Source organism: Nannospalax galili, unplaced genomic scaffold (genome assembly GCF_000622305.1).
Source record: "Nannospalax galili isolate Female #2095 unplaced genomic scaffold, S.galili_v1.0 scaffold513, whole genome shotgun sequence".
Lineage (NCBI taxonomy): Eukaryota > Metazoa > Chordata > Mammalia > Rodentia > Spalacidae > Nannospalax > Nannospalax galili.
The window spans coordinates 1481894-1501184 of record NW_008334861.1 but is presented as its reverse complement, the minus strand read 5'-3'; the positions used below and the strand labels follow the sequence as shown (position 1 = coordinate 1501184).

The following is a 19291-nucleotide window of genomic DNA, read 5'->3' as shown; positions in this document are numbered from 1 at the left end:
CACAGCCTTCTTGGCCCATGAGGGACCCTCAGCAGTTATCCCTAGTCTTTCCACCTGCATCAGGAAAGAAACAGTTCCAGAGTGTGATTTGAGACTAGCGAGGTACCCAAGTCTTTGACAACATCTCAGAAAAGCCTTGATACCCCACTGCTTTTCTAGACTGGGTATGGTGTGCTCAAGTTGGGGAAAGGAACAACAAAGACTCCCCTTGCCATTATTGGGTAAATGGAAGCCCCCCCCCCGCAATCCATATGTACTACACAGTGTTTAATAAATGATAGTTGTGGTCATTTTGAAGCAGAACTTGCAAATCCTTCACACTATCATCCCAATTCCCTTATTCCGTACTACCTCCTCCCATCTGCTATGAGGGGATTGCAGTAGTCCAGGATGAAAGGACAGCAAAAAGGGAAGAAAGTGGGCCTCACCTTCCCAAGCCACGCCTTTGCTTTTCACCTGACTCACTCTCTGCTCCGGTAAGAACTAGGGAGACTGAGATAGGAAATGTTTCCCCTGCTTTCAACCCTGGCACTTCTTCATCCTCTCCAATTTCGATGGTCTTCAGCCTGGAATTGTGGTTTTATGATACTGTGAGCACATGAGAAAAGGGAGTCTAGTCACTTGGATGGAGTATGAGTTACTGGTGGTTTGGGTTTTCTGTTGTGATAATACTATGACCAAACACAACTCAGAGAAGAAAGGGTTTGTTTTGGCTTGTGGCTCCAGAGGGAGAGAACAGTAGGGTCAGGTTGTGAATGGCTGCAGGCAGGCAGGCATAGTGCCAGGAGCAGGAAGCATCCTGATTGTACTGTTATCTACATACAGGAAACAGGGAGAGAAAAAAGGAAAGGCAAAGCTATGAACCCTCAGAGCCCTCTCTTCCAGCAAAGCTTCATCTCTTTAAGATTCAGTGACCTTCCCAAAATGGCACCAATAAATGGGGAACAAGTGTTCAAACACACAGGCCTATGGGGAGCATCTTTCATTCAAACCACCACAGATGGTGTCCCTAGGGACACTTCAGAAGCCTGGAGCTTATTCTTGTAGTAACTTCCTTACAGGTGCTAGCCTCTAGCCCCAAGTTACTGCCTGGAACACTTATCTCTGGGGAAAGTGACTACAATTCAAACTGCAGTTTCAGAAGCTCACCCAAGCTTGTGCTGGGATTTTGAAGAGCCTTCATGTGACTTACTATCAGCACAGAAGGTTCAGATCACTCCGCTAAGCCAGGCTGGGACAAGAATGAAACCCAAGGCCTCTGGCTGCTGTTCCTGACATCTAATCTCCACACTGAATTATCTCCGATGCCCCACACTTCCTTAGGATTATCCCATTGCTACTAGAGCTGTGCCTATTAAGATGAGGATCACTTTCATTAGTGAGAGGCCTGGTGGTGTGGCGGGCCTTCCCAGCAGTCAGCGAGAGTCTGAGTTCAATCTTCAGTACCAGGAAACGTTTGGAAAGGAACTATTTTCAATAGCTTTGTTATTTGCACAATTTGTGTCAGCATTCTTCTAGCTACATCTCACTCCACATCAGCAGCTTGAAGTCTGTGGGTCAAGCCCTCATCTCTTCCATATGGAGGAGAGGTGCATCATTGCCCTCTGTGCAGTCCTCAAATATCAGGAAACCCTGACAAGGCAATGCCTAGCTGTGTTGTCCCACCCATATGGGGCAGAGGAAATCTTCTTCTTCCCACCCTTCCCCCAGCCACCTGAAACCAAGCAGGACATCTTTCTAGCAAGGGACACCTGTTAGTAAGTAGGGATCAAATGGCTAGGAAGTTGCTAAACAAGATCTGTGACAGATCTTGCTAACCTCATCCCACAGGGGAAGGAACCAGAAGATCATATTACACACTGTAGGCACAAACTTTAGGATCTTGACCATCTCTGCTTCCAACTAGTTCCTAAACTGGTTTGGGCTGTTTCCTTATCTACAATCTGACTTTTGATTTAACAAGTTTGACCTCCAGGCACATACTCCATACCTTTGGAGCCATCTGCGATCTGTGACTGACCAGGACAAGATGCATGTAGATGCCATTTGCTCTTTATTGTTATTCAGCATCATCTTATACAGAAAGAGACAAAAAGTAACAGCTAATTCAACAATTGTAGAAAGGGAGCCAAAGAGCGTGCACGCGAGGGATCTGAAGCAGGTTGGTTTGTTCCTCCCAGGCTCCAGTTGAAATTCCAACATACGACTAAATGTACAGATTTTCCAGCTGACATGGGTCAACACATGAATACGAGCACAGTTTCAAGGGGTACCAAAATTAATCCATTTCACAGTAATCATTTCTAGAAGCTCAATTGCACATATCAGGGTTGCCACTGTCAAAAATTCACAATGACAGAGTGAAATAGCAGGTGGATTCAGGCCTGGGAGAGTGGCATTACTGAGGCAAAACAGGTTGGGAGGCAAAAAGCAGCTGGAGGCTTGGTCCCAATCCTAGACACCAGTCTTAATTGGTTGGCTGGGCGCTGGAGAAAGGCAGGCACATTCAGCAGTCATAGAGCAGTGCAGTAAAAGAACTGCTGAGGCATTGAGCTGAGGGGGTGTGCTGTTTGGAGATCTTTGTCAGAGAAATTCTTGCTAGAGAGAGACTCGCCTCCCACGGCCTGGGAAAGGAAAAGCTTCAGAAGTTTGAAGACTTGGGGGTGAATGATGAGAGCAGGCAGTCTGCTTCACAGAATACTGAGAAAGACACATACTTGTGTTTAAATTGCAATCAAGACCACAGACTATGTCATTCACAGGATAAATACAGACATGGAGTGAAAGGCTGCAATATCGAATGTCCCCACAACAGAGAGAGAACAAGGGCTCACCCTGCAGAGAAGCCTTACACACAAGAACTGCTGAACCCCAAGCTGAAGGCACAATGAAGGGATCCTTGGTACCTCAAGCTTTTCTGCTGAAAAAGGTACCCATTTTAAAGCGGATTCCTCTTACACAGAAGACCCTGAAGACAGACTGAAGGGAAGAAGAGTCACAGTCACTGAGCTATCTCAAATTTGGATTTCCTCTAAGTTCTGAACTAGTGGGCTTCAAATTAATAAGCTTTTACTGTAGTTGGAAGCAGTCTGCTGACAGTAGTCTAAAATTAGCTAATTATACTGATTAGTATTAGGAGACTTCAATGGGGAGGATTTGACTGTTTGGGAATCAGTGAAGCCTGGGAATGGAGCTTCAGCACTTAACAAGCTGAAAAGCAGCCCAGCCCAGAGCAGGCACAGAGTCAGAGCACACACATGCTGTCCAAGAAAGACACAGCCCTAGCGACTCAACGGCCTCTCTTGGCCATCTTGCTCTCACTTGGATTAAAGAACAATCTAGTGGCAATGTTGAATTGTTTTCCCTTCTCCTGGGATGCCATTTGGTTGTCAAAAGACTCATCAACTCTGGCTGGGATTTGGGAGTCACCATTCTTTGGGAGAGGGGAAGCATCTGATTCCAAACAAAACACTCTCGTGTCGCTAACCACTCATGTTTGAACTACCAAAAAGGCATTGTCCACACAACAGGATTGATGCCTGTTTGCGGGAGCATCCTAAGGAATTCATGCTAATGGCAGTGAGATTGGCAAGAAGCAGGGGAGACTTCAGCCTCCTGGGTCTGAATACTCAGGATCACACCCCCCTCAGCCAAGGTGCCACACAGCCATGCAGCAGTGTGCACGTGCCAGGCACCTGTGTGGCCCACTCTTCCCCTTGTGCTTTCAAGGTGATGGGCAGTGTGGGGGTGAGGGATAGGACTACAATTCTTATTTAAAAAGTCTTATAAAGGTTTTTGGTTGAAAACAAGTGACAGTCATAATTTAAGGAATTTTTAAAGCCTTGACATTTTCAGTGAAAAATACCTAAGTAAATAGTCCCACTATTTCCAAAGTCAATAGTCATGTATCTACACACACACACACACACACACACACACACACACACACACGCATGCACACATGCACATTCAGGAGTGCTCAGATTTCCTTCAGCTGATGACACCTATAGAATGGGAGCTGAAGCAGGGGCACCATGCCAAAAGGGCATGTGAGTGCGGACTTCCAGAGTGTGCAGTCCCCACAAAATGGAGACAGTCCTCCCTTCAGAGCAGATCCCTCCTGGGACAAATAGAACCATACACCAGCTATCATTTCACAGAAGTAATGAGAAAGGCAAGTTGCCCACACTGTACACACACACACACACACACACACACACACACACACGTCTCAGAAGAACAAAAATGTGGCTACTGAAGTGTTAGCATTGTATCAAATTAATGCCTATACAAAGACAGAATTTGAAAAGATATGTACAGGGCATTCGTAAAAGCCAAGTGTGCACCGTGAGGAATTATGCCCATTGTGTATACTTTACAATATGCTGTAAAACCACTGCAGAGGCCTTGGCACAGTCACCTGGAAGAGTTCTGTGAAGCACCAACCCAGAGCCCACAGGCCATATGCAAGGAGCTGCTTCTCGCCCCCGAGGGCTGCATGCCACTCTCCACAGGCCTCAGGAGTCAGCTTTGTGCTCTTATTCATGCATCTTTAGTCTTGAGCTGCCAGCCTCAGTGGATGCCAAAGACGGTGGGCATTCCTTGGCATACTCCCTTTGGCTCTTATCACTGGAGCTGATACCTGACTGTGTACGACCTAGGGGAGGAGTCACACTGGGGTAAGTTTCTTTTCATGTATTCTCAACTCACAATCAGGCACCTACTAGACAAAATGCTGGGAAAAGTTGGGCTGGTCCCCGAGCTTCCAGCTTCCCCAGGCTCTCCCACATGTCTAGAAGAGATTGGTCTCAATCTCTACCACAGCAAAAGCAAGGGACTTCTGGGCCCCAGATCACTTCATGAAGAAGGCCTAGAGTGCAATGCTAGAGAACCAATGGAGAGAGAGAAGATGAAAGGAAGAGGAAGGAAGGAGGGAAAGAGGGAGGGAGGGAGGGATGGAGGGAAAGAAGGAAGGAAGGAAGGAAGATGGATAAGTAAGAAAAGAGGGAGGGAAAGAGGGCAAAATGCCAACTGATCAGCATCTCTGCTATCAGGAAACTCTGGGGAGAGGAGAAGGTTTGAAAAGTGTTAAAGGGAAAGAGATTGACCCCTTAGGTTGACAGTCAACATCAGAGGCATTTGAGGAGTTCAGTTAAAACCAGTCCCTTATAGCTACTACATGTTTCCAGAAGAATCTTGCTAAGGGCAAACTTCACTGCATCAAGAACTTCACAAGCTTTAGCTCCATCAGCCTCCAATGGGCCTGTGAGGTAGGGGAGCAATGGACAACCCTAGCCACAGGTTTGAGTTATCCAAGCTGGCAGCCTCACTGGGATAAGAACATAAGCTTGACTGCAAATACATCCATGGGAAAGTCATCTGGGGCCTCAAGGCAGGGCTGCATTCAAGGAATGAGTCCCAATGTCTGCCTTGGAGACCAGTTTAGACAGAAGGAAGCTTCTCAACTCGTGGGTTGGAAACCATTGCAGTTGCCAACCGACCCACGCTATGCACTCTTTTTGGGCCCCACAAAAATGTGCTAGATTTTTTAAAGCACCACAAAGGAGAAATGACTTGGCACAGAGGCCAGGAGAATGGAGCTGGGGTGGGGAGAGATTGTATCAACAGTGTCTTTTATGTGGTCATTAACAATTAAAGGGCAAGTCACCACTGTCCAGCTGCTTCCAAAGCCTCACTGAAAACACCTGGCCATGGCAGAACAAACCCCAGACAGGCTTTCCGCCCCAGCTCATGGGCTCCCCCACTAAGAAAAATATTTTAAAGAGACACTTCAGGATCTTGCCCTCCCACCAATGTGGGCACCATCGTTAAGAGAAATCACAAACTGAAATTCAAGTTCAATGCACCTATTTACATAAAAAGGAAGCATCATAAAGTTCAAAGCCAGAGAGCACAGTGCCAAGGGGGCAGAGCTCATGGTTTTAATTGTCCTATGGATGGACCAACCCCATAAGGAGAAAACTTCAGCTCTCTGTACCAGTCTGTAATAACCAGTGAGAAGCCCTAGGCTCCATGGGCAGGGGGAGGAGCAATTTTCCCCACAACAGAGTGCTTCAAGGCTACATGTGGACTCATGCGGGGGGCGGGGGGGGTTATGGTATGATTTTTAGCACAGCTGATACACATCAGAAACAGGATGGCAGAGTTCAAGCGGGCCCCTTGATTGGTCTGGAGGGAGCTCTGCCACCCAGCCCCCTTCCCTCCTCCTTCCCACACTCTGTCTTCCTGCCAGGTTGCTCTAGAAGTTCCTTTCATCCTCATGAGGAATGCAGGGCTGGGTGACGGGAGAGGGCTGTGCCACAGGACTGTGCAGTTGATTTCCCTTGGAGGGCTAAGAATTGTCCAAGTGCTATTTTCTTCTTCTGTGGTGTTCATAATTTGTCATTACTCGTGTTTTGTTCCTAGATCAATCTTTGTTTCTGTCCTCAAAACATAAGGGAGGACAGCAGACATGGAACTGTTGAGAAGGGGGAGCTACAGGGGCTGGCTTGACTCCCTTATCTCTGTGGCCTAGGTCCCCAGACACACAGAGGTCCCTAGCCAGCCCCAGAGCCCCAGGTGCCAATCCTGTGGGCATTCTGGTCACAACCAACACCATGGGGTAGTTCCTTTGGCATAAGAGAAGCCAGTCCCTGACGGGAGGGCAGGATAATGGGGACTTGGTCGGGGGGGGACTTCTGGAAGAGCTTAGCTCTTCCCAGGGGGCTCATGCACTTGCCCTACCCCCAAATGTCTCTGCCAACTGACTTCCTACAAATCCACGGTCAGGGAATTATTTGGCAACAAGGAGGCTAAGGCTGTTTTGTGGTGGCACAGTCTTTCAGAAGTTCAAAAGGAAGCAGGATGCCTTGGGAAGAGGCTTTCACACAGGCTAGGGCCTGTGCCCAGCTACTTGTCTGCACTGGGACTGGCAGCCACTATCTCTTCATACTTTGGGGGAGGGTCACTGTAAGAGACACTGGCCTCCTCAATGCTGCCCTCCTGGGGTGCAGTCACCTCCTCATAAGAGGGAGGAGGGGTGGCACTAGACAGTCTGGAGAGAGAGAGCTCAGGGAGGTAGAGGGTGCTCTCCAGCCGGACTGTGGTTCTGCTTCCCCTGCTGGACCCCAGCACTATCTGTGGGTTGTTCCCTGCTTCGCGGTGCCCAGAGGACTCTCCTTGACTATGCACAGTGCCCCGGTACACCATGACTCGGGGAAGGCTATGCCCGGTGCGACTGGCTAGGTACCGGTTCTGAGCATAGGAAGGATGGTGACGAGTTGCTTTCTGCAGCTGGCACCTCCAGATGATGAACAAGGCAATAACGATCAGCAAGACTACCCCCAGAAGGGGCACCACCACATACATGGCGTCTGAGCTCTGTGAGGGGTCTCGGACTGAGTACACTGCATTTGGGTATCCCTTCCAAAACTCCATCTGCAAAACAAGAAGGGCCACTCAGTCTAGGGAAAGAGACACAAGGTGATACTCACCTAATGTTTGTGCTTCCCATGAATGTCAGAGTCCTCCAGAATGCATGTCTTATACCAAGAAGGGCAGGCTTATGGTTCATTCCCCACCTTGACCCATCCTATTGGCCTGAGAGAGCTCTCAGAGAGGTTGGGGAATGCACCGAGGATGGACAAAGCTACTAAGTGAGGAAGTCTACAGGAATCACGCAATAGACCTAGAGGGACACTTTGTCTGTTCCTTCTGGGCCCCAGCAGGAATGTTGTAGGCTGGGGTGGCATTTGTGGCTTGTTTCTGACTGTCTCGATACCCAGACCTGTTCCCCTCCTCCCAGAACCCAGCCCCTGGGTGGTACAGACCGTTTTCTCTTTGTTTTCAAACACCTCCTTGACCTCTTCATAGCTGCAGATCTCTTCCATGCACTCCCTCTCGATGGTGCCCTGGCGCAGCTCCTCCAGGAACTCATTGGCACGAGGGAACCTTTTCAGGACGGCATGGGCATTCTTGGCCTCCAGAAACACTGAGGAGAGAACCACAGTGAAGCAAGTAAGTCCCTGCAAATCACACTGGCCCAATTAAGGATGGAAATAGGGAAGATCTAACAGGCATGAAGCCAGGCCCCCACACAAAGGCCAGGACTGGACTTTTGCAAAGGAGGGAGAAGGGCTGAATTTCTGTGATACTGTTTTCCTAGTTAGGACCTCAGGCTCCCAGCAGGTCCAGGTCCTTGGTCATACATTAGGAAAATGAAACTCAACTGAGAGGGAACTTCACATGACACAGGAACAAGAAAGAATAAGAACTTTAGGTACTGTAGTGTCAAGTGAAAAATACCTATTATCTTCTGTATTTGTCTTGAAAAGAGAAAGCCAGTACCCTTGTCATGAGAATTGGTTCCTCTTCCAGGTTGACAGTGGTGAGATTAATACCAGATAATCCTGTAACGCCCCCCCACAAAAGTTTCATTTCTCCATGTGCACTGGTTACCTATGCCACTAGGCCGTAGAGCATCAGTAATCCTGTTTCAGGCAGTCTCATCTAATGCCAGGTTGAAGTAAGTCAGGGGACTAAACACTCATGAACCTGACAGTTCTTAGAGCAGTGCTATTAGTGTCTCAGTGGAGTCTAAGCATTTGCAGGTTTGGCAGACTCTTCCTTTAAAACTGCTACTGGCGGTAGCCAAATTGAGTTATTCCGAAGAAAGACACCCAGTTACAACTGGCTGGCTGGCATGGCATGAGCTATGAACCCCCCTCAGCTGAGCTGAGATCTGGAGAGTAAAAGCAAGGGTGATCCAGGTTCCTGGTATCCATCCAAAGGTGAGACTTCCTACTTTTCACAGAAAGAGATGCCCCTCAGTGCTCAGGCTGCTAGTCTAGCCAACCGGCCCTCTTCCCTGCTCCATGAGCTGTTGCATTATTGTGCTCTAGGTTCACCTAAGGTGAGCAAAGCTGGAAAGATGAATGTGTAGGTTTTGTATGAGCATTGGCAACTCTAATGGTCCCAGAAACACTCACCAGCCATGATGCTTCCTCAGTTCCAGTGTCTCACTTGCCTGGCAAGGGAGAAAAGAAAGTTGTGGTGAATCCCACCTGGGCCCTGAAATGTAGCCCCACTGACCTAGATGCAAGGTCAAAACAGCACCTCATGAAGCACAGCACCCTGACATGGCCACTCCTTGTAAGACTTCTCCCCAAAGCTGTTCTCCAGAGCTCCCCAAGTTCCAGCAGAACTCAAAGCAAACCTTCCCACTGTGTCATACAAGAATATCTCCTGGCAGGTCTCAAAGACCTAAGCGTTAACCTTCTTTCAAAAGGAAGCATTTCTTGGTTAAATTCCCTGTTCCTCAATCTCCTTTATGAATCTTTGTGTCTTCATACTGGAAAGGACCCCAGAGAAAGAAGAGAAATGGAGTCCAGAGGTGGGGTTGGGTATAGGCAAGGTTAACCAAATTGACAGCTTTAGAAGCAAGACCTAGAATTGGTTTTGATGGTGATGGCAAGTCTCAGATACTTCTAATGACAAACATGCTCCTAGAACAGCAACAGCCATGTCCCAGCCCAGCTGAGGCTGGCCTACAGTAATCTTCCATGGGTACTGTTGTGCAAGGTCAGACCCACCATGTACAACACAGACATATTCCAATCCCTGAGCCAATTCACCGGCCAAACTCAGTCTACTAGGTTCATCTTCCCCAAAAAGAGAGACAAGATGCATGGAGTGTGTTAGAGGAATGTGTCTCTCCTCTTTTTGCATTAAAGACCACTAGAACAGAGAACCAAGTCATGGATTTAAAAGATCAAAATGGAGACATGGGGCTAGGGGAACACATACCTAGCATGTGAAAGGCTCTGGGTTTGATCTTCGGGATCACAACAAATAAGTAAATAAAACAAAATACAATAAAATAGATCTGAAATAGTAACTTAGAAGGGAGGCCTCTAATGTAAACTACTGTTTGCAAGCCTTGCCCCTGCTAACACAGTCCTACTCATGCAGTTTCTGGAACATTGTAAGCCATCCACATCTGGGAGCAATCACCCCTCCACTCCCCCCCCCCAAGCAGAAGCTCGTGTTTTATGACTAATGGGATGCAAGACACATGAGCGCTGTAACCCATTATGCTACCCTTTTTGCCTAGGCTGCTAGGAAGTTTAGTGTTAACACTGATGGTCAAATACAAGTGCTCTCGAAGCCCAGCTGTTAAGCAAGCACACACGCTTCTGTCCTACAACTTGGTGTGGTATTCAGAGTCTTATTGCTATTGGTCTTTCATAATATGGCTTCTAATTTGCTTGGAGAACAAGAAGATGCAAATCATTAATAAATTTAAAATGATGGGAAAAAACAATCTAACATCCATCTGTAGGGTCATTAGAGCCCTACAAACCCCCATGGAAAACTACCAACAGATGAACCTTAATTCACTGAAGTACCTGCCTGCCACCATAAAAGAGTTGGCCCTCAATGTCTATAATGGCAAAAATAAGTACTATCTCAAAAGTGGGCTTCACTGTAGATCTATAGGTCCATATGTTAAGGGTACACAGGGATTGGCTTAAGAGGCGGGCGTATGGGCTGAAGAAAATGAAGCTGTCCTGTCAGAGTTTGAAAAATATGCGTGAAGCTTTTACTACAGAAACAAAGAAAGATATGTCCCATTGTTTACCAAAGTGGACTGTGGTGTTTTCAAAAAATTTACATGGAAAAATTATATAATAGCTTTACATACAGCTGTCTTTGGTCCCAAACACATGAACTTTGGTACATGCACACCTACATATCATAGACCCCCCCCCCCAGTTTGTGTTATTCTGGCCTGAGTCCTTAGTTCATTTCTGAGCTTCAAAGAAGCCAGAATGTCCCCTAAACAGTCCACATTGCATCGCCCACCCCATTACCTATTCTGCTGCTGCTGCTGTCATGACGGCTCCTCCCCCTCCCTCCCCAAAATTTAGCGCCTGCTTCTCCCCCTATAAATACACCATCAATAGGCAGTTACTATGGTAACAGAGAAGAAGCATGAGGGCTCCACACAGAGAACACTGCTGCAGTCACGCATGTATATGTCCCTCCTGCCCCTGGTGGATACTGTACAGCTGCCTGTAGGCTGAAGGAATTTTAACCCACTCCCCACAGGAACACAGCTGAATCCTGACAGCCTAGAAAGGAAGGAAGGGAAGGCAGGGAACTGGCCACCACAAAGACCTTCCTTAACCCCACCCCAGGCTCAGGCCTGTCAATCACAGCAGTCTGGGACACAGCTCCCAAAGTACCTTCAACGGAGACTGGTGGCCCACCTGAGCACCTGATGTCCGCAGACCTGGCCTCCACATTACTTTCCCAAATCCTAGCTCCTTTAATTTCCATCACTCAGAACTGCTTGCCAGGAAAGGATTCTACCATCTCCAAATCTCATGATTCATCGATCCGCCCAGTGACACGGCAACTCCTAAATTATGCTCAAACTCAAACTCTGGGGTCTCTTATCCCCATCCACTCATGCCAACACTGAAAGCGCTTGGCTTCGCCCACCTTCGCAGGACACCAGCGCCCTGGTCAAGAACTCCTGCTCCTGGCCCAGCAACACTCTTCTCCCGGGTCTGTTCAACACCCCAAACGCCTTAGCCGGCCTGGCTTCCAGATCCTCCCTCCCCAACAGTGCCCCGCGCCCAGCTCGCTGGCCCTGGACACCAAGCCGTGCCCTCGGGCCTGGGGCACCCGACCAAACTGTCTCACCGTTCTCCGGGCCCGGGAGGAGGCCGCCCTGTTTGCACACGCAGCCCGCCACCTCGCTGCTGAGCCTCTTCCAGCAGGGCCCCTGTCCCCGCCCACCTGCTCCCCATCGGCCAAGCCCCCGGCCCAGCCCAGCGGTCTCCTCCCTTAGTCCCTCCCCGCCCCTCTTCCCTCCCGCCACCCCTGGCGCCCGGTCGCCCGCCAGGCCAGGGCCAAGGAGCGCCTGGAGCCCCCGCCCCTCGCAGCAGGCGCGCAGGCCTTGCCCTTTACCTCGGCACCCCCTGCCTGCCCCTACTCTGGTCTAGGGGATCCGCCGGGCCCGCCCCCCACACCCTGCGCCGCCAGCTCTGGCCTCGAGCCCCGCGCCTCGCGCGCCACGACCGCCGCGCCCCGATCACCAGGCCGTGATCGTCGCGCTGCACCGCGCACCAGGCCTCCGGGCCAGGCAGGAAAGAGGGGTGGGGTCAGCGGAGCCGGCCCTGGGCCTAGGTGGGGAAGGCCAGCAGGCAGGGCCGAGGGGCGGCGGCGCGCACCGACTACCGCGCGCCCGCGCCCCACTCCTCCAGCGCCGCCCCTGCCCGTGCCCGTGCTGCCGGGGGGGCGGGGCCTGGCCGGCGGGCCTGGGGCTCCCTGAGGACCCTTGGATACCTCCTTGGCCCCCCAGTGACCCAGAGCGCGGGCCCTGCGAAGATCTGGCGCGGTTGCGGGCTCGAGCTGCGGAGCCCAAGGACCGCGCGCCAGGTGTCTTGGCGCGCCGCAGTGCCAGCCACCTCCTGCGCCCCACCTTGGCTCACCTGCCATTCCAGCCGGCCGGGCCCCAGGGTCGGTGGAGAAAAGAGGGGCGCGTGCCAGCGGTCCAAGGCCGCCTTGCTGAGACTCCTCTGGTCGGTGGGAAACGGGCTGAGTCCAGGCCGCGCCTCTCAATGTCTGGGTGACCTTGGCTTCCTCACTTACATCCCCCACCCTGCCCAGGGATGGCAGACTTCTCTCCTGTAAAATCTGAGAAATGGGGCCTGCGCGCAGATAAGCTTCCACTAAAGTGGAAGCAATCCTCTGGCCCAGAAAGGAGTGCTGGGTGGGGGGATGTCCATCTCAGCGGGAGGGTCAGCCTGGCTGGACAAAGCACTGGTAACTGAGATGGCACTAGTTCACGAATGAGGTTGGATCACAGAAAAAGGCAAGATGATCCTTAAGAATCTTAGGATCTGAGTCTGGGAAAGCCCTGAAGGGCCCAGTGCACGCCCCTGAAGCGTTAACAGGACTCTTTTCTGTTGTTTTCCGCATCCTGTCCTGGGGTTGCCACCTTCCCCCATGCATTTCATGGGACTGAGCCTAGGAGAGTCCTTGGCTGTGAGAGAGCAGGTAGAGGAAGGCTTCCATCACCCAGGGCCTCCTGTGCTTCAGCTCCCAGGCCTGGTTCCTTGCTGCCCCTGGCTTTACATGTCTCTCCTCTCAGACTGGCTCCCCCCACCCGTGGTGCTTTCCCTTCCTTCCCCGACCCCTGGACTCCAAGTCCTCCTCCTTCCTGCTTCCTTTTCTTAAGCTGCAGAAGTCTTCTTTCCTTGCCCACAACAGACCCTCTGCAGCCTTCACCCCGTGGAGGGCCAAGAGAGCCATGCCTTCAGAGCCCATGGGTCAGGTTCCACAGAGAAAATCAAGATTCCCTCGGAACCTTGTGTGCAGGTACTGAGTGGGGAGAGAGCTAGAGTCAAGGTGGGTCAGATGGGGAAGGACCAGGGCTCTTTTCACAGCTAGGCTTACTCTCATATGCCTAGTGCGTACTTCCATTCTGGTTTCAAGTATGAGCCCTTGGGCACACGACTCTGAAGGAAGTGCCAGAGTGGAGGGTACCCATGTGCACACAGGGTACATCTACCCTCTTCCCACTACTTGCACTTGAGCTTCTGGCTCTAGCAACAGCGGCCCACATCTAGGTCCCTCTCCATTCAGAATGCCTTTCCTCCCACTGTCGGCCAGGGCACTTGTGTTCATTCTTCTCACACAGTGAGGTCTTGCAAGGCCTGCCACCCCCACCCACATTGAACATTACATTCTCAGCATTGTCTGCAAGGAGTAGAAACATGAGCTTCTCTACATGTCAAGGAAGGGGAAGGAGGAAGCGCAGGAGCTCGGGAGCAGGGGCCTGCTAGACCTTTCCGCAGAACTACATATTGCTCTGTAATATTCAGCAAGTGAGCCAGCATCTCTGTACGTCAGTTTGCTTATCTGCCAAAGGAATGAGGGTCACAGTGCCTGCTTCAAAAGGTTGCTCATAGGTTCAATGAGGTGATCATTAGAGTGGCTGGGTGCTTACAATTGAGCTGAAAATAAAGTAACTCTGGATTACATTCTGCTCATTGGGTGGGGCTTGCTTTCCCTCTCAGAGCCAGGGACCCTGCACCTTCCCTACATCCCTGGCATCCAGCACAGAGCCTCATCCATACCAGGAACTCGCTAATTCTTATAGATCTTGGGGAGGAGTGACTAAAGTGATGAGTTAGTCAAGGGTCAGCCATCAGATCACCATAATGATGTCCCTGGCACCAAGAGCAGCCCTGACCTTCCTACCTCTGCAAGCCTTGGCCAGTTTATCTCTCAACTTCAATTCCATCACCTTCTCCCAATTTGCCTCTCCCTTAGCCCTCCCTGTACCTATTCACATGGCCTGTTCAATAAGTGCCTGTCTCCAGATGCATTAACTCTTTCTGACAGCCATTCATCAGAACTAAACCCTTCTGTGTGTCTTCACGTTCCTTCCTTTCCAAGCCTCAGCTCGTTCTAAAGCATTGATCCTTAACCTGTAAGAGACTCGCTCTTTGTCTGCACATTCTTCACCCTCTACACACCAGTCACCAGTCAGATTGTAGGCTCAGTTGTGCCCCTTCCCCCATCCTTACATGGAAGCCATGGAGCTTAACTCTGATATCCCAAGCAAAGTAATATATCCAGTATTATTCAGTGGTATATGTCAGGCAATATTCCAGGACCCAGTAATTGAAAGGTCAGTGAGTCCAACACAAACTTCTAGCTCATGAACATTAGACAAACCTCCAAGGAAGTCAAAGGTGCGGGATGATAGGTAGTGACTGGCCCTATGGAGAAAGATGAAGCAGAGTAGGGGAAGGCTCTACTGAGAACATGACCTTAGTGAAGGATGTGAGGGGATATCTTGTTCCACATGGCCAGATCTATAAGAGCTCCAGAAGCAGAGACCCTTAGCAAGTTCTAGGGTCAGCCAGAAGATGACAGGGCTGAGAAGGAGCGAGTGTCAGGTGGAGATGGCAAGAGCTCAGGTAAGGTCTCCCAGGCCATCGTAAGAGAGTTTGGCTTATTAGTTAAAATGGCATGGAAAGACACTGAGGGCTCTGAATCAAGGAGTACCATGATCCTCTCTGTTTTCATGCAAACTATTCGCTTGGTTTCCTTATGAATATGAATGGCAAGGGCAGAAATTAGGACACCACTGAAATAATCCAGGAGAGGAATGATGGTGGCTTATACCAGGCAGTGGGAAGCAAGCAGGTTCTGGGTGACAGCTTAGAATTTACTGAAGACTGACAAACAGGAGGCAAGGGAGACTCAGAGTTTTAGTTAGAGGAAGTGCTATAACTAAGATGCGGAAGGTTGCGGGTTACAGAGAGGGATCTGGAGTTCTGAGTCAATATCAGGACTGGAGACAGTATTGAAAAGTAAGTATTGTTTAGTTGGTATTAAGAGACTAGCTCTCAACAAGTGTGTTCATGTGAAAAAAGAAAAGTATCTTCACAAATAAACCCTGAAGAACTTTATATCCTAAGGCAGAATAGAGAAAGAGGAGCCAGTGGAAGAGGCCAGAAGGAATTATGGGTGTGGTAGGAGGGGAACCAGCAGAGAATATGGAGGCAACTGACCAAGTGTATCATGAAAAAGGGGTTTGGCACCTATAATTCCAGCCTCCTCTTAGGAGGCTGAGATGGGAAGATTGTATGTTTAAGGCTAGACTGAGCTTCATAGAAGTGCCAGTCCAGGGTAATATTCAGCAGAAAGGGGTGTCAGCTGGTGATTTGAGGGGAGAAGGCTTGAAATAGTGTCCTGCAAAAAGAAGGGTATATGTGCTTTGGAACCATGGCATGTTCTTTGGAACTGGCGTGATTGCTGGACTGAATCAACGACCCACTTGACTGTTAATGGCCCTTACTTTAAAGCGAAATTATTCAGTGTGTGTATGCCATTTCCTGCAGCTCTGTTCAATCACGTGGGTGCAGACTCAGGGATGGGGTTTTGTGATATGCATTACAAGGCAATGACAGAGGACTGCCGGAGTGGTGTGGGGATTCAGGGAAGAAAGGCCCCTGACTGACTGCGGACTGTCAGCTGCATAACGAGGGAGGTAAGCAAAGAGGCAGGGTCCCGTTTGGAGAAAGGGAGTGGAAAAGCAACAGGACACTTGGCCCCACAGGAGTCACAGGATCGCTGCATCCTAGGTGGAGTGAGCTAGCCGTTGGCAAGTTGGATGCACAATGGGAAAATTCGGGAACTGTCATGCTTCTAGAAGTAAGTAAGTAAGTATGGTAGAGAGGAGGGCAATTGATCAGGAAGTAGGGGTGCAGGTATCGAAATGACCTGTGTTGACAGTGAAGTCATTAAGAATGTGCACATTTAACCAAGTCTGATACTCTGAAGCCCTTTGAAGGCCCTTTGAGGCCTTCTCTGTCCCACAACCATTCATCCCATGCCATGGGCTCATGTTGAACCTGAGGAACACACCTTTTCCCAGAGCATCGCTGCTCCCTCAAGCTCTCTTGTCCTTCACATCCCCTACCACTGAGCAAAAGCTACTCAGCTCTTCTTTAGCCTTGTTCCTGAACCTTTCCTTTTTTAAAATTGATGAATAAGATAGTGAAAAATGTCCTGTTTTTAAATGTTATATACATTTGGGGATGGCTAGCTCTGACTGGGAGCTAGAGCACTGCATGCAACATCCAGCATGTGCGGTGACTTGAATGTGGGGCCCTTGGAGGACCAAACTTTCCAAAATATTGCTGCAGCCAAGTTTCTACCTAGGAGCCCACTTTCTCTGTCTCTGTCTCTCTCTGTCTCTGTCTCTCTCTGCCTCTGTCTCTATCTCTCTGTCTCTATCCCTCTTTTAGACATATAGTATGCATACACACACACACACACACACAAACTCACACACACACACACATACACTAAACCCATCAGACATCACCCAAGACTGATGCTTTGTGAGAGGAAGCACCTTGGTCTCAGATTGAGAAGTCTACTGAGCAAACAAGGGTCTTGGAAAATAGTAGAGGGCACCAAGAACATTTCCATGTCCTGAGATGGCTTACTACCCATACCTCCTCTATTCCAACCAATGCCCAAAGCATACACCTTAAACATACCTTAAGCCAGGAAAGCATACCATCTTGCCCACCCTGCCCCCATGCACTGAATTTTCCCTCCTGCCACCTCCTGGCCACTGTGAACACTAGCTGCCACCTCCACTCCTCACAAATATGCTTGTCCTATCTGAGCCATCAGAATAACCCAACACTTGGTACATACCTATAATGTCAGCATACCAGAGGCTGAGACAGGAAGATGATAGAGAGTTCAAGGCCAGGCTAGAACATCAAACAAACAAAATACAATGGTAATAGCTGCCACCAATAACCAACCTCTCGTGGTCAAGAATGACAATGTTAAGGGTAAGGAGGCTGATGACAAGCTTGAGAAGCCCTATAATGCGCTCAAATCACAGTGGCCCTCAGGAAGCCCATGAGCCTGTTCTGCGTGGAATTCTGCTTGTTCAAGGTGTCTCACAGGTGTGTCTGTTGAGTCTCCACGAAGAACAGGTGTGTTCAGGATGCCTGCAGCAGAGCAGTAAGCCATGCACGCTAACAATCGTGTCCTCATAGCTGCTACAGTGAGGAAGACAAATGACACCTTGGTAAATAAGCACAGTATAGATCAGATCTCATCGAATCTAAGGTGACAGCAATTGCCTGACCTACCAATTAAGCTGAGCTGCCAGTTGAGCTATGATGCAGTGCCTGCTTTTCTACATGGAAAACATCAGCTATTGATTTTTATTGTCACAGCTCTCTGCAGTGCTTACCTAAGAAGTAAAGTACAAGCAAAACAAAGTGGTAGAAGTGCCCATGCTCACATTCTAAGTCCAACTCTCCATAATCACTCTTGGACCCAGACCTGTATATGTCAAATGCTGACACTTCAGAGTCTGATACGCCAACAGAGAATGAGGAAATGTGAAGTCAGGGTAGAACATAGATATCTTAGGATGACAGATCCATGTAGCATGGCTCATGGCAGCATGGCCTGTGGGGAAACACTAAGCAGAAAGGTGATGTGCAGAGGACCAGAGATCGCAGCTGAAGTTCACGGCTCTGAAGTCTCCCTGGGAAATAACAGTCACACCTCACTTAAAGAAAGAGAGAAGAATGGGTGTGCAGATAATTTAGAGAATAGTCTCAAAAAGAGCCATATTGCAGGGCCCCGAGGAATGAATGTTGATAGCATGTTTGAGACACTAGAAGTGCAAGAGAAAGGCTCTACTGTAACACCCAAGCAGTCTGTTACAACACCGGTCACAAAGGCAAGACGCAAGCACAATGTGACTCAAGTATTGGAATGCCCCGTGGTCCTCCCAGGAGCATCAGTAGATGAGAAGGTCTTTCAGAAGCTGTTATAAGACTCTCTTTCCTATCTGATGCAAGGGTAATGAAGCGATTTCTCATACAAATCTCCAATTCACTGAGGAGTGCCAGTTTCCACTTTGCCCCTGTCAAGTCCTAAATTCATGTGAGTCTCCAAAATTCCTGTTCTTCAATGTGGATAATACTGGAGGTGGGTCCTTAAGGCAGTAACTATGGAATTTGTGAGGCTTGGGGAAGTATGTTCCTTTTTTGCACCATGTGAAGACAAACGTTTTGAGAAGGTGTCTGCCCTCACCAGACCTTGAGTCTACTAGTGCTTTGAATCACGATTCTTAACTACCAGAACTTGAAGAACACATTTCCATTATTCATATGTTACCTAGTCTCAGGCTCTTTCCCTAAGGTACAGCGGCAAGCCTAAGGTTTCTTGGTTGCAGGACAGAAGTGGCTCCTCAGCAGCAGAGCACACAACTTCTTGTGCTGATCATTGATCATTTGACCCCAGTTCCCGTGGAACTAGGGACCTGGGGAACAGACAGGAGGTTTAATGAAGCTGGAGCTCAGATTACCATGAAGAGTGGCAGGAGATTAGCTCAATGAGGTCACTTGGTCCCCAGATTTCTCCACAACAGATCCAGTTTATACTTTCAATATTTGCTATAATGTCAGATCTACAAAATAGCAACTCCCCCTCCATTTGTGTCTTAACCCCTGTTTCTTTCCTTGCCAGAGTGTTTGCAACTTTGACCTCTCTGCCTCCATTATTGGGTTGTCAGTTCTATGAGCACAAGGCATCTCTCTGCTCTCTGTGTCTTCCTGACTTTGTCTTCTCGTTCCCCATGACATAGCCCAAGATATAGATAGATAGATGATCAATAGCTAGCTAGATAGATAGACAGACAGATAGATTTTATATATATATA

At 49.2% G+C, this 19291-nt stretch overlaps 1 protein-coding gene across 2 annotated transcripts; it reads right to left on the bottom strand.

The window, feature by feature from the left end:
• Positions 1-2044: 2044 nt before the first annotated feature.
• Prrg3 (proline rich and Gla domain 3) lies at positions 2045-12111 on the bottom strand. 2 transcript variants are annotated; one of them, XM_008829493.3, is made up of 4 exons: positions 11977-12111; positions 8988-9025; positions 7830-7990; positions 2045-7437 (listed from the first exon to the last, which is right to left on the bottom strand). In XM_008829493.3, exons 2-4 carry the CDS (start codon positions 8992-8994, stop codon positions 6910-6912), a joined length of 696 nt encoding a protein of 231 aa, XP_008827715.1. In that variant the 5' UTR covers positions 8995-9025; positions 11977-12111; the 3' UTR covers positions 2045-6909. The 2 variants fall into 2 exon arrangements, with proteins under 2 accessions (XP_008827715.1, XP_008827714.1); XM_008829492.3 differs by lacking the exon at positions 11977-12111 and adding an exon at positions 11710-11800.
• Positions 12112-19291: the final 7180 nt, after the last annotated feature.

Excerpts from the sequence above, each read along its gene's own strand:
- Prrg3 (XM_008829493.3), bottom strand. Across the intron at positions 7,438-7,829 it reads TTGAAAACAAAGAGAAAACG|ATGGAGTTTTGGAAGGGATA; the intron begins GTCTGTACCACC and ends CTTGTTTTGCAG.